This window comes from Phascolarctos cinereus, unplaced genomic scaffold, assembly GCF_003287225.1.
Source record: "Phascolarctos cinereus isolate Bilbo 61053 unplaced genomic scaffold, phaCin_HiC Scaffold_9;HRSCAF=440, whole genome shotgun sequence".
NCBI classification, from domain to species: Eukaryota; Metazoa; Chordata; class Mammalia; order Diprotodontia; family Phascolarctidae; genus Phascolarctos; species Phascolarctos cinereus.
This window is the reverse complement of record NW_027556402.1, coordinates 45331143-45344486: the sequence shown is the minus strand read 5'-3', so window position 1 is coordinate 45344486 and position 13344 is coordinate 45331143. Positions and strand designations below refer to the sequence as shown.

At 35.1% G+C, this 13344-nt stretch overlaps 1 protein-coding gene across 1 annotated transcript in view; it reads left to right on the top strand.

Moving 5' to 3' along the window:
* The window catches only part of INTS12 (integrator complex subunit 12), a 36305-nt gene extending 35607 nt beyond the window's left edge, over positions 1 to 698 (top strand). Inside the window, exon 7 of the mRNA XM_020974743.2 lies at positions 6 to 698. Coding sequence (XP_020830402.1) covers positions 6 to 593 — 588 coding nt within the window. The 3' untranslated portion in view covers positions 594 to 698. The remainder of the gene's footprint in view (positions 1 to 5) is intronic.
* The last annotated feature ends 12646 nt before the right edge of the window (positions 699 to 13344 follow it).

Sequence of the window (13344 nt, the reverse complement as noted above, 5' to 3'; positions counted from 1 at the left end):
TTTAGCCATCCACAGTGGTTTCAGGAAACTCTTCCAATTCTAGTGTTTCCTCCTCCGCACCCAGCGGCCTAACAGGATGGGCAGCTTTTGCAGCCAAAACCTCTTCTGCTGGACCTTCAACAGCCAAGCTTAGTTCAACAACCCAGAATGCTGGCGGGAAACCTGCCACCTCCTCAGCCAACCAGAAAGCAGTGGGTTTGACTGGACTGGCCACCACATCTAAAGCTGCCCTGGGTTCAAAAATAACTTCTCCTACCAGCAGTACCACTCCTGTATCACTGAAGCCTCTGCCGCCTCTAACTTTAGGCAAAACTGGCCTCAGTCGCTCAGTGAGTAGTGACAATGTGAGCAAAGTTGGCCTCCCCAGCCCAAGTAGCTTAGTTCCAGGAGGAAGCAGCCAGCTCAGCGGCGGGAATGGGAGTGGTGGAACAGCTGGGGCGAGCGGAGGCACCACCAAAACCAGCTCAGAGCCTAGCAGCAACCCGTCACCCTCCTCACTCAAGGGCCCAACTTCCCAGGAGTCGCAGCTCAATGCAATGAAGCGCTTACAGATGGTCAAGAAGAAAGCTGCTCAAAAGAAACTGAAGAAATAGCTTAGCTACATTCGCTTTTATCTTACCCTGCATTGATGACAACTTCTGTGCTGAAGATAAAAAAAAATTAATGTTTTGTTTAATAAAAATTACATGACCAAGGTATCCAGTTGTTTCTTTTCAGAGAATCTTTGACAAAACTATGAAGCTATTTGGTTTTTTAAATTTTAATATATTTTTATTTTGTTAAAATCTGTTGTGTCAAAATTGTCTAGACTTTTTAATAAAAATTTCATTAATTTCAGGGACTTTAGGGAAGCTTATATAAATTCAGTGGCAAAATTTTTAAAAATAAATAAATGAAAGGGCAAAGAACTATATTCATCTCCTTGAAAACCCCCCAAACTGACTTTTGATAGCAAGGTCACAAAGATTGGCCAGTGTGTTGGTGAACTTTCTTCTTTTTCTCCTTTTTATGCCATCTTACCCTGGGATTTGTCACCTGAGGGTGAGGGGGAATGACCTCTTCCGAGTACTTTGGCAAACTGCCATGTCATGTGCATAATTTATGTCTAACATGCTAAATTCTTTAAGTGAGGAAGAAACTACTAACCTGAAGTATGTAATCTTTGTTTCTCATAATTATTGTTGTAAAATAAGATTGCTTAAATTTTGAATCTTATTCACAGGATAATATATTTAGAGCTGGAAAGGACTTCAGAGGCCATTCACTTTACAATGAGGAAACTGAGACTCAGAGAGTTTAAATGACTTGCCCTGAATCAGTCACATAGCTGTCAAGGGTTAGAGGCAGGATTTGAACCTAGATCTTCCTGGCTCCAAGTCAAGCCTCCCTATAACTTGCTCTGTCCAGCTAAAAACTCCTTTACCTCCAGTTCTTGAGATTGTCAGAGGATACAGATGTATATAGTTTTTGTTCATTAAAGAAGGCTTGGTTTGGTCATTCAGGGAGATTCCATTCTGTTTTCCAAATCTTTCTTGCTTTCTTGCTTTCATTCAGAAACAAGAAACCTGAATAATTCTTAGGGACAAGTGAATTACTTGGCGGGTGTGGTGAGGTGTAATCTAAGGAGGAATACTGAACGTGTGGTCAGACTGAAATCCCAGCTCCGCTCTTTTCTACTTGGTGCACCTTGAACAAATCACTTCTACTCTACCAATGTTAGTTTACCAGTGTGTAAAATGATGGACTTGGATTAGATAAATGGTAATATCCCTTCCAGGTCTAAATCTCCAACCCCCTTACTCTACCAGCCTTAAGAAGGAAGTAGATTCCTGCATCTTTAATCCCTCTAGCCTCCATCCTGATTCTCTGGCTTACTTTATTTCTTTTTAGTTTATTTTTATCAATCCCTTGTTTTTACATCACATTTATTTTCTGATATGCCCCTCCTCTTTCCTCTCCCTCGTGAGTTTTTAACAAAGATTTTAAAAGAAAGCAGAGCAGGGAGCATAGATGCAGTTCAGCAAAACCAACCAACACATAAGCTGTGTCAGTAGAGACAGTGTTCCACACCCATAGTCCCCCATCTCGGTAGCAGAGGATAGGAGGTGCATCTTTTCAACTCTCCTCCAAGACCAACCCTACAAAGCATTCAGGTTCTTTTATTCTATGTCAGTTCATATTCGACATTACAGTAACATTCTCATTATTTGCATTCAGGTAGCACTTGAAGGTTTGCAAGTTGCTTTACAAATGTTATCTGAACTGATCTTTGAGGTCAGTGCTATTATTCTCATGACAGTGATGGGGAAACAGGTTGAGAAAGTTTGGTGACTTGCACAGGGTCACACGACTAGTAAACGTCCAATGTAGGATTTGAACTCAGGTCTTCCTTAATCCCAAGTCCAGACCTCTATCCACCACACCAACCTAACTGCCCCTTATATTCATGTACACAATGTATTTAGCCATTAAATCAATGGACACTTCATTTCCAGGTTTTTACTTCCATCGGGTAAATGACTGTCAGTGGAGTCTGTGGATCAGAAGATAGATATTTTAGTCACCCTTTTTAAAAAAAGCATAATTCCAGTTGCTTTCCAGAATATTTGGGTAAATCCATAGCTGCACCAAGCATGCATTAACTCTTCTCAGACTTTTGACAAAGATCAAATGTGCCTTGTCCTCCCACAGCTTCTCCATATTTTCTTGTTTTTGTCAGTTTGCTGAGTGAAATCTCACAGTTACTTTGAATTGCTTGTCTTGTTGATTTGGAACGATTTTCCTTGATTGTTAGTGATTTGCAACTCTTTTGAGGACTGTTCTTTGTGGCCTTTGACCACTTATCCACTGGGAAATGGTTCTTTATCTTAAAAATGTTTGATACAAAAATTGTTTCCCCCAATGGTTTCCTTACTTAGCTATCTTAATTTTGTTTGTGCAAGGGGGCAGCTAGGTGGGGCAGTGGATAGAGCACTGGCCCTGGATTCAGGAGGACTTGAGTTCAAATGTGGCCTCAGACACATAACACTAGCTGTGTGACCCTGGGCAAGTCACTTAACCCCATTGCTTAGCCAAAAAAAAAGAAAGAAAGAAAGAATTTTGTTTGTGCAAAAGCTTTTCAATTTCATGTCATTGAAATTACTAATTTTATCTTGTGTGACTGCATATCTGTTGTTTAATGAAGGATTCTTCCTTACCCAAAGTTATGGAAAGCACCTAATTTTGTTCTTTTCTGAGTTTTATTTTGGTTTGTAGTATGACCTTTTAAATTCAGGCCATATGTCTATTTTAGGTTTATTATACTATATGGTGAAAAATAATTGTCTATCTAATTTCTGCTCAACTGCTTTCCAGTTTCCCAACCAAGACTTTCTATGATCAATACTCTCAATATAATATTAGCTCCTTGAGAGCCAGGATGGTTTCATTTTTTACTTTGTGTCCACAATACATGGCTCATAGTAGATGCCTAATCAATGTTTGTTGATTTATATACTTGAATATAATTTTTAATTAAAATTTTAATAATTAAATTTAACTATTAATAGAAATTTATTAAAATTTAATATTCATAAATTCCAATAGGCAAATAATCAAACCAATTTCTTATAAAGCTGTTGTCTGTGTTTTTTAATAGTTGTAAATATATATGACTTATCTTGTTCTGCTGATTTCATTTCTTCATAAAAATATATTACCTGGTAGTTTTCATATGTGTCTGATTGTTAATACATCAGAATATCCCATTTCATCAGTATACCATAGAATTGGAAGGGACCTCAGAGACCATCTAGTTCAAGCCTTTCATTTTACAAATGAAGAAACTAAGTACTAGAAGGATTTGAACCCAGGCCCTGTGGTACTACTACCTCAACTATTTTTTAACCACTGGGCATAGAGGTTGTTTCTTCCCCTTAATAAAATTGTAAATCTTTTTGTACAGATATAAGACCTCTTCATATTAATCACGTTAGGACAAAATCTGATTGAGGAGGTTCATAGTATGGAAACTAAAGGGAACTCAAAGGTCATTTAGTACAACTTCTTTATTTTACAAACGAGGAAACTAAAGCTCAAATGTTAAGTGATTTGACCAGTCATGCAAGTAGTAAATTATGGAGCCAAGATTTGAATTAGGTTCCTCTGACCAAATCCAGACAGATGTGCCATGCTAATTAGAAGATTTAATCAGTTTTGTGACTCATGTTTACCACATTATTCTCCAAAACGTTTGTACTTGTTCTACCAACAATATGTAGTGCCTGTGTTCCCCACAAACCCCACCTCCCCAGCAGTGAATTTTATACCTTTTTTTGCTGTTTATTTCCAATTTTGTGGATTCGTATTACAATCCTAAGGCTATCTTGATTTGCATTTTTTTTCCAGAGATTACTAGGAAATTTGAGCATCTTTTTCATATGTTCTTAATTCAATATGTTGTAAAAGTGAACTTTTCAGCCAATCAAAGAGTAAAGATTAAGCTTCTGAAAACAGGCAGTTCTCAATTGCTTATTTATTGCCTTAGTTCATATGCTTCCCTTGGGGCTTAAAATCTTAACCCTATCCTAATATTAAAATCTCTACATCCAAGAGATCCTCCTCCTCGTCCTAATAGTACGTAGGAATCCAGATAATTTTTGCATAATTGTTTTTTCCTACTTCTTTATAGTTGATTATTAGGACAATATTTCTGTTTAGTGTTGTGGGTTTCCTGAATTTATAGTCACATCATGTATAGATTTTTGTTGAGTTGTTTCAGTCATGTCCTACCCTCCGTTATCCCATTGGGTGTTTTCTTGGGAATGGTACTGGAGTGGTTTGCCATTTCCTTCTCTAGCTCATTTCACAGATGAGGAACTAAGGTAAACAAGGGTCAGTGACTTGCACAAGGTCACACAGCTAATAAGTGTTGAAGGCCGGATTAGAACTTGGATCCTCTTGACTCCAGGGCCAGTACTCTATCCACTGTGCCCACCTAGCTGCCAATATTTTTAATTTCATTGTCAATGCTTATTCCTTTCTTTTTCATGTTTTATTGCTTTAGATAACATTTCTAAGAATTTGCCCAATAGAAATAACAAGAGTGGATAGTCCTGTTTTATACCTCTTTTTCCTGGGAATGCCTTTCGTGTTTTGTAGTTACATTAGCTCATAGATTCAAATAAACTGTGTTTTTTTTTTAAGGAAAGAAAAAAATCCTATAAATTTATTATTTCTGCATTTTTAGTGTTTCAGTACAGAGATGCTGTATTTTATGTCTGATGATAGCATCATTTTAAAACATATTTTTTACTTATTCATATGACATTGATTTCCTGTTCTGAAACCATCTTTTTTTTTAATTTAATTTTTATTTTCAGTTCCAAATTCTCTCCCTCCTTCTAGTCCCTATCCCACCATTGAGAAGGTAAGAAATGTGATAACCATTACACATATGAAGTCATGCAAAATGTATTTCCATATTAGCCATTTTTTTTAAAAAATAAGGACATTTTTAAAAAGGAAAACAAATAAGTTTCAGTCTGCACTTTGAGACTATCAGTTTTCTTATCTCTAGGTAGATATTTTATGTCATGAGTCCTTTGGAATTGTGGTAGGTCATTGTACTGGTCAGAGTTACTAAGTCTTTCACAAATGATTGGTACAATATTCCTGTTAGCATGTAGATTGTTTTCCTAGTTCCGCTTACTTCATATAAATCTTCCCAGGTTTTTCTGAACTATCCCCTTCATTTCTTATAGCACAATATTATTCCATCATATTCATATACAGTACCTTGTCCAGATATACCCCAATTCATGGGTACCATGTTTCCAACTCTTTATCATTACAAAAAGAGCTTGCTATAGCTACTTTTTGTGCATTTAGGTCCTCTTCCTTTTTCTTTGATCACCTTGGGGTATAGACATGGTAAAGGTATTTCTAGGTCAAAAGATATATACAGTTTTATAACCCTCTGTGCAAAACTCTAAATAGTTCACCAGAATGTTTGAACTAGTTCATAGTTCCACCAATGATGCATACATTAGTGTCCTTATTTTTCCGCATCCCTTCCAATATTTGTCATTTTCCTTTTCTGTTATATTAGTCAATCTCATGGATATGAGGTGGTACCTCAGAGTTGTTTTTAAATTTCAGTTATAAGAACTACTTGGTCATAATGGATAGTGTTCTTTAATGTGTTTTATGTCTTATTTGTCAACATTTAATATTTTTGTTTCAACATTAACTCAATGGCCAATATTTTTTTGCCTTTGTTCAGTTTCTATAATAAAACTATATATTGTTCAAAGAAAGAACTTGGTAGACTACCATCTTCTCTGTGTTTAGAAACATTCTCTATAGTACAGCTTTAAAGCTTAATAAAATTTACTTGTAAAATCCATTTGGTCATAGTGACTTTCTGCAGGGTAGATTTTTAATGACCTAGGAGTCTGATTTCTTCTGAGACTGGTCTCTTCATGCTATTTGATTTTTATTCTGTTAATTTAAAAGTTTTTATTAGAATAGGGTACTTGTATCTCTGTATCTTGGATTTCACTTTTTTTTTTTAGACTGTGAACTCCATTTTCTCATTTCTAGTTTTAATAATTTGATCTTTCTCTTTTATTGGACTTGCTACACACAGTTTTTTGATCTTTCAAAAAACGGGTCTTAGTTTTGTCTTTTGGAGAAGTTTCTCATTTTTTAATCTTATTTTGCTTATTTCTCTTTTCTCTCATGCTAATTTACTAATTTTTTTTAAGTATACACTCAACTCAGTAAGTTATCCTGTCTATTTCTTATTGCTATAGCAGGCATTCAGGACTATCAATTGACATCTGAGTACTCTTTGGGCTACCTCTCATTGATTTTGACTAGTACTATATGTATTATTATTATCTTTCATATAATCTGTTTTCCTATTGTTTTTATCATTTCCTTTCTTGCTCAATAAATTGTTTAGCCAATTTTTTATAAAGGTTTTACCTGGGCCTAAACCAAATTATCATTATTTGCTACTGATTATTGTATTATGATCTATGAATGCAAAATAAAAAAATTTTCTGATTTTCAAAATTTCTCTTCTTTATGATCCTTTGTGGTCAGTTTTTACATACATGTTATGTATATATGAACAAAATATCATTTGCTCCATGGAAACATTGAGTTTTTTCTATGTACCCATTACGTATTTGTTAAATCCAGTTTAATATATTATTTTAATATTGTAATTTCTTGAACTTTTTATCATTCTGATAATGGAGTGTAGAAAATTCCCACCCTGTTACAAATTTTTAATCATTCTTACAAAACTAAGCTATTTATTTCTTTATAAACTTTACTGTAAAATGGGTAAATGTATTTTTTTAATGCACAGCCTCTCATTTTGAATATTTCATTTCAGCATAATATAAGGTCCTTGTTTATATCTCAGTCTTTTCTGACACATTTGCTGTTTGTCAGTACCACCACTGCAATTTTCCGTTTTTTTAAATTAGCAATAGAATAATAAACTTTAGACCAATCTTTGCATTTGAATTTTGGTAACTTTTAGAATCAATTGTGTAACACACATATGGAACATATTAGTCAGTTATGTTTTTTATTCGATTACATAATCCCTTTCCTTTTCATCAAAGTATATAGGATATTTAGTGTCTTTAATTATCATGAACTTAACAAACATGAATGTTTCCGTATACAAAGGACTGAAAAAGAGGATTCCATATGATACTATGAATCTTTCGCAAGTTTTTGAAAACCATATATTAAATTGGACTAGGTAGTATCAGCACTACCCCTCTTGAATATATTCCCTTTTGTACTTATTTCAGTTCTTTTTTATTTTTAAATGTTTCATTGACTCTTTTCTTTCTTTTTTTTTTTTTATCACTATTACTGTCTCCCAGTCCCTAGAAACTTTGCAAAAGACACTCAAATCTCTCACTTCAAGGTATTTTGCACTGGCTCTTCCCCATGCCTATCCTCCTGGCTTCGCTGGTATCTTTCAGGTCTCATCATCTATGAGAAACTTTTCCAGATCCCACTTAATGCTAGTGCCTTCACTCTGCTGATTATTTGTAATTTACCCTATTGTATGTAGTTGTTTACATGTAAACTGGGGGTCCCTGAGAGCAAAGATTCTCTTTTTCCTTTTTTGTATCCCTAATGTTCAGCACAGTGTCAGGCACATAGTAAGCGCTGAATAAATGTTTATTGACTGATTGCATGGTGGTGGGGTCTGGGGAATTGTCTAAATCATTGGTGTCAAACTCAAATAAAAATGGATCCCTGCTGGCTGCATATTGACTTAGAAAACTACAAATTAACATTAGCCATGTTGTGTGGTATTTTTGTTTATTTTGTTAAACATTTTCCAGTTACATTTCAATCTGTTCAGGAGTTTTGCAGGTTTCTTGGGGCCTAAAGGCACTGCTATTTTGAGCTCTAAGATCCAATTCAGGTTTAACATTCTGATTCTCCAGGGTTGATTCTGGTGTATTTTTTTTTTTTAACCCTCTCCCCCACCCACCCAAAAAAGTAAAAGGTTGGATTATACTACCATTGATGAAGTATTCAGCCTAGTGGCTTCTATAGTCTCATGACCTTTATCTGATCTAAATGTGTCCAACTGATAAATTGATTTGTATATCAGGAATATTCTGGAGCCAGCTTATACCAGCTTGTGAATGCCAGTTAAATTTTCATTGTGAACATTTATACCTCAGAAATCAGCAAATGCTACAAAACAGGACTTGATGTATTGATTTGTTGATTGCCCGGACTTGAGAAACTGATACAGAAAATGTTAATAAAACATACTAAATATAAAATTGTAATGTACATCCCTCCCCACCCCTATAGAGCTAGTGGTTAAATATTTACCAGCACCACCCAGCCTAACTTAAAGAAAAGTCACAATTTTACAAAAATAAATCTTTATTAGTACAATAATTTAAATTGATTTAGTTGTATACAAATCATGAACACAAATGAAAACCATTATAACATTAACCTAGCATTCATTTCCCTAGATTTTTTGTTTGTTTCAGCTTTGTGTTAATTAATTACCTAGATTTTGAACTAAACCTTTCTTTCCAGAATTTGTCTGTAGTAGACTTGTTTTCCTGAGTAACTTAGCATTTAGAATGCACTAACTTGCTTAAGTACATGTAACTGGCGACAAAAAGACCTGTGTGTAAAAAACTATAGCAGCATTTATGCTAACAAAAAGCTGCAAACAGTAGACATGGTCAGTGATTAGAGAGTAGTTGAGCCAAATATGGTCTATGAATAATGGAACAATGAATGTGAAAGTCAGAGATCTACAAGAAGATATTTAAAAAGTGACTGCAGACCCAGTTGAACACTAAACATAATGACTGTAACTGGAGATAAAAGAGAACTCTGATCAGATACAATGGTCAGCAATAGATACATATTTCCTACATTAAAGGATGTGTCCCTTCTTTCAGTTAACAACCAATAAACTGTTTAGGGGAAAAATAAAAATAAAAGTTCAAGATAGTTGTCAGAAACAAATGTTTGACTCCTAAAAGACTCTAGTCTAAGATCAATCGAGTTGGAATAAGTCTGTAGACCAGAGGTCTTTGGGTCTTTTTTCTAGCATATCATTTGGAAGGAATTATACTGAAACATCACTTTACAAAGTGGTATTTTTTTCACGAGTGATGTCACATCACAAGACAGTCCAGAGTTAAAAAGGCAGTCTGTCCCTGAGATAGAATCATCTCATCTGTTATTTGGTGAAGTGTAAACTTCTTTAGTGCTGGCATGATTTTTATTCTCCAACGGTCAGCAAAAAACATCAGTGCTAGGATCCAGTGAACAATAAGTCAGAGAAAGCCTATTAAGTACATGAAAGCTATTTACTTAATCCAGACAACAGCAGGAATACGCTACTTCCCACACAGCATTTCATTATTTTGAGTTCTAAACTCACCTGATTTTTTAAAAGGGATCCAAAATAAAGAAACTCAATCTCCCCTATGTATAAGATTGTATAACTTCCATTTTTGTCTTTGTCTTTGTGTTCCTCAGTGCTGAGCTCTGTCTAGCACACAGTAGATGCTTAACAGATGTTTGGTGGATTAATTACTACAAACCTAATTGTACCTTGTGAGGGTACCAGGACTGTATTTTTGCCTACTACAGAGCAGTTACCACTCCGTAACTAATTTTAACAAAGAAGATTTAAATATTTTAATGCTTCCTGGCCATCGTTGCCTTAAAAATTAATCTTTATCTCAGCCGTAACTTGCTTTAAATATATACTTTAACACAAGAAAATGTTTCTCTTAAAATAAAAACTTTTACCATCTAACATTAACTTTTGTAAATTCCCAGAATTATATGTTCATTATAATTTTGTACAGGTATGTGCTGTTGATTTCTAAAAGGCCAAAAGATTTTACTTGGCTAGGAGACATGTTATAAGGACATTCAAATACTTCATGCCAGTCTCCATCACTGTACTTAACAGGGACTGTTATGTCATTTCTATACAGTTCAGTCATCATGGAACAGTTTTTGAATTAGAAAATAAGATTGAGATCCTCTCCAAATGAAAGACATTCTGTTTAATTTTTTAAACCCTCATGCAGGTGAATTAAAAAAAAAGTTTTTTTATTACTGGTATATTTTCCATTTGTTGAGAATGTTAATTGTGGAAATTTAATTTGAGATATATATGCAGTTTTAATTTGCAAGTTTGTAATTTTACCATGATAATCACTAAATATTAACATTAGATAGATCGCGTTACTTTTTTGGTTATTTGTTATGAAAAAGAGTTGTGTAACATCAATTTCAGAGGATCCTTTCTCAAGCATTGAAGTCATTTAAAGGAGATGTTTATTACAGAGTTTAAAAAGAAACATAAACCTTCATATTAGGATTATATAAGTCTTTTCCTAAATGTTGTCAGTTATAGTTTTAAGCCTCATGGAACTTTATTTAGAAAAAATATCTGTGTACCTTAAAAACATCAAAGGATCTTCTTCCCTTATCAGTCAAGCAAACCAATGACTGGCCTAGATTAAAATCAGAAGTAGAAGGACCACCCCCCTATCTCCTTCCTATCACCTCAGGTTACCTTACCTTTGTTTTATGTACGCTTTCTATATATCCGTATAGATGACTATTGTCTCCCCTATTTGAATGTGAGCTCTTTGATGGCAGGAGCTGTTTCCATTTTATTTTTCTGTCTACCTAGTGTAGTGCCTGGCCTTCATTAGCATGTAAGCTAACGTGCGAGCTAATGTTCCAGACCCTCACAACAACCCTGGAGGTAGATGCCTATTTATCCCCATTTTACAGATGAGAAAACTGAGGCAAACAGAGGTTAATCACACTGCTACTAAGTGTCTGAGGTCGAATTTGAACTCAGGACTTTCTGACTCCAGGACCAGTATTCTGTGCATTATGGCTCCACCTAGCTGCCTTATTTGCTGGTTGACTTTTAAGACTATGAAGAGAAAATTGGGGTATTCTTTGAAATACAACTAAAACTAGTTAACTATTGAAACCCAAATCTTGTAAAGACTTGTTTTTGTTTATATCAAGGATTCATGCTTCAAGTAAGAGTTGAATCACATGACCTCTAATCCTAGCATGCTAGGATTCTATCAATGGTTTAATAAATGTATGTGTTGGTGAGGATAGTGGAAAACGTGACATCCATGGCTTCATTCAAGTATTTGATCAGCCATACTCTGCCGCTTGGATGCTTTACCTGTGAGACTTCCAAGGGTCTGCAATAAGCTTCAATCCTTGGACCACGTGAATAGGCAAAGCTATTTTCTTATTCCAGACATTTGCAAAAATGCTCCTCCTCACACAACAATTCATTCATTTGTAGGTCTAAATTCACAACTAACTTTTAAAGGGATAGAACACAAGGAAACTCATATCTTACAAACATACACTCACACAACATATATATGTATGTGTACGTATATATGTATATGTATATACATTTACACATATATAGGTGAATATCTTCAGGATTTGCTTGGATATTAGGATCCTAACTCTGGAGCTCAAAGGGGACCCCAGATAACATCTAATCCAGTTCCCTCCCTTTACAGATGAGGAAACTGAGGCCTAGAGAGGTTAAGTGATTTGCCCAAGGTCACACAATTATTAACTGGCAGAATTGGGATTTGGAACTCGAGTCATCTGACTCCAAGTTCAGCACTTTCCCCACAGCACCATGCTGCACCCCAAGTTAGAATGAAGTGGCAATTACTGAAATGTTCACCATACCTTTTTTCTCAGGCATTCCCGAATTTAAATAACCTTGAAAGTCAAGGAGAAATCATATTTATTCAATCATGTGGTAGTGCAAAAGGCTTGCTTTCACTTCAAGAAGACTATCTCTTTTTGGTACTTAATCTCAATTTAAAAAAAAAATAGATACTATTATATAATATACAAGTGACCTCAAGCAAATAGCAAAATATTCTAATAATATAACCCTCTAAAATTGTATGAATATAAACATTAGATTGAGATGTTCAATGCACACCAAGAAATTCCAGGATTTTCATGATAACTAACTGTGGTTACAACTAATCTTGGAATAACAGCATTTTTCATTTTGCTTTGTGGATCTTTACGTTTGCACCTCAACCAAATTAGCCCACGATGCCTTATTGTGTCATGAATGTGACCCAGGCTTCTCAAAGGCCATGCTAATAGAGCATAAGTTCAGTCAAGTCCTACCAAGCTTGAAAGACTCCAGATGCAGTTGTCATCTGAAGGCCAATGTAACTGAGTTCAAAAAGACTCAGGGCTGGGCTGATTGCAAGAAGATGAGTTTTACGATCACAGCTGCTCTCAGAGGTCCATTTTGGGTCAATGGAATGAGGACCCATGTTGACAAAATTACAGACCCTTGAAACATGTTAGCATATATGTGATAAAGTAGATTTTGTGGTCCCAGTGAATCTCACTAAAAAATTTTGAGCTAGCATCATCCAAATCTTGAAAATTAACATTCACTTAGTAAATTTTTGGTGCCAATGCAACTTCTTATTGTATGTCAAATAAAGGCATTAAATAAATGGCCAAATTTAAATTGATTTTGAAATTGTGTATTTTCCAAAAGCCTACATTAGTACTTCTATGAAATACCTTGGTCAAATAGGGATGAAATCCCAAGGAACAGACCTATTTATCATATGATTATAGACCTAGAGTTGGAAGTGATCTGAGCCTATTTAGACTAACCTCTTCATTTTATACATGAGGAAACTGAGGCCTGGGAAAGTTGAGTGACCACCCCAAGGTCATACAGGTAGTAAGCAAGCTAGAGAGGTAATATTTGAACCCCCCTCC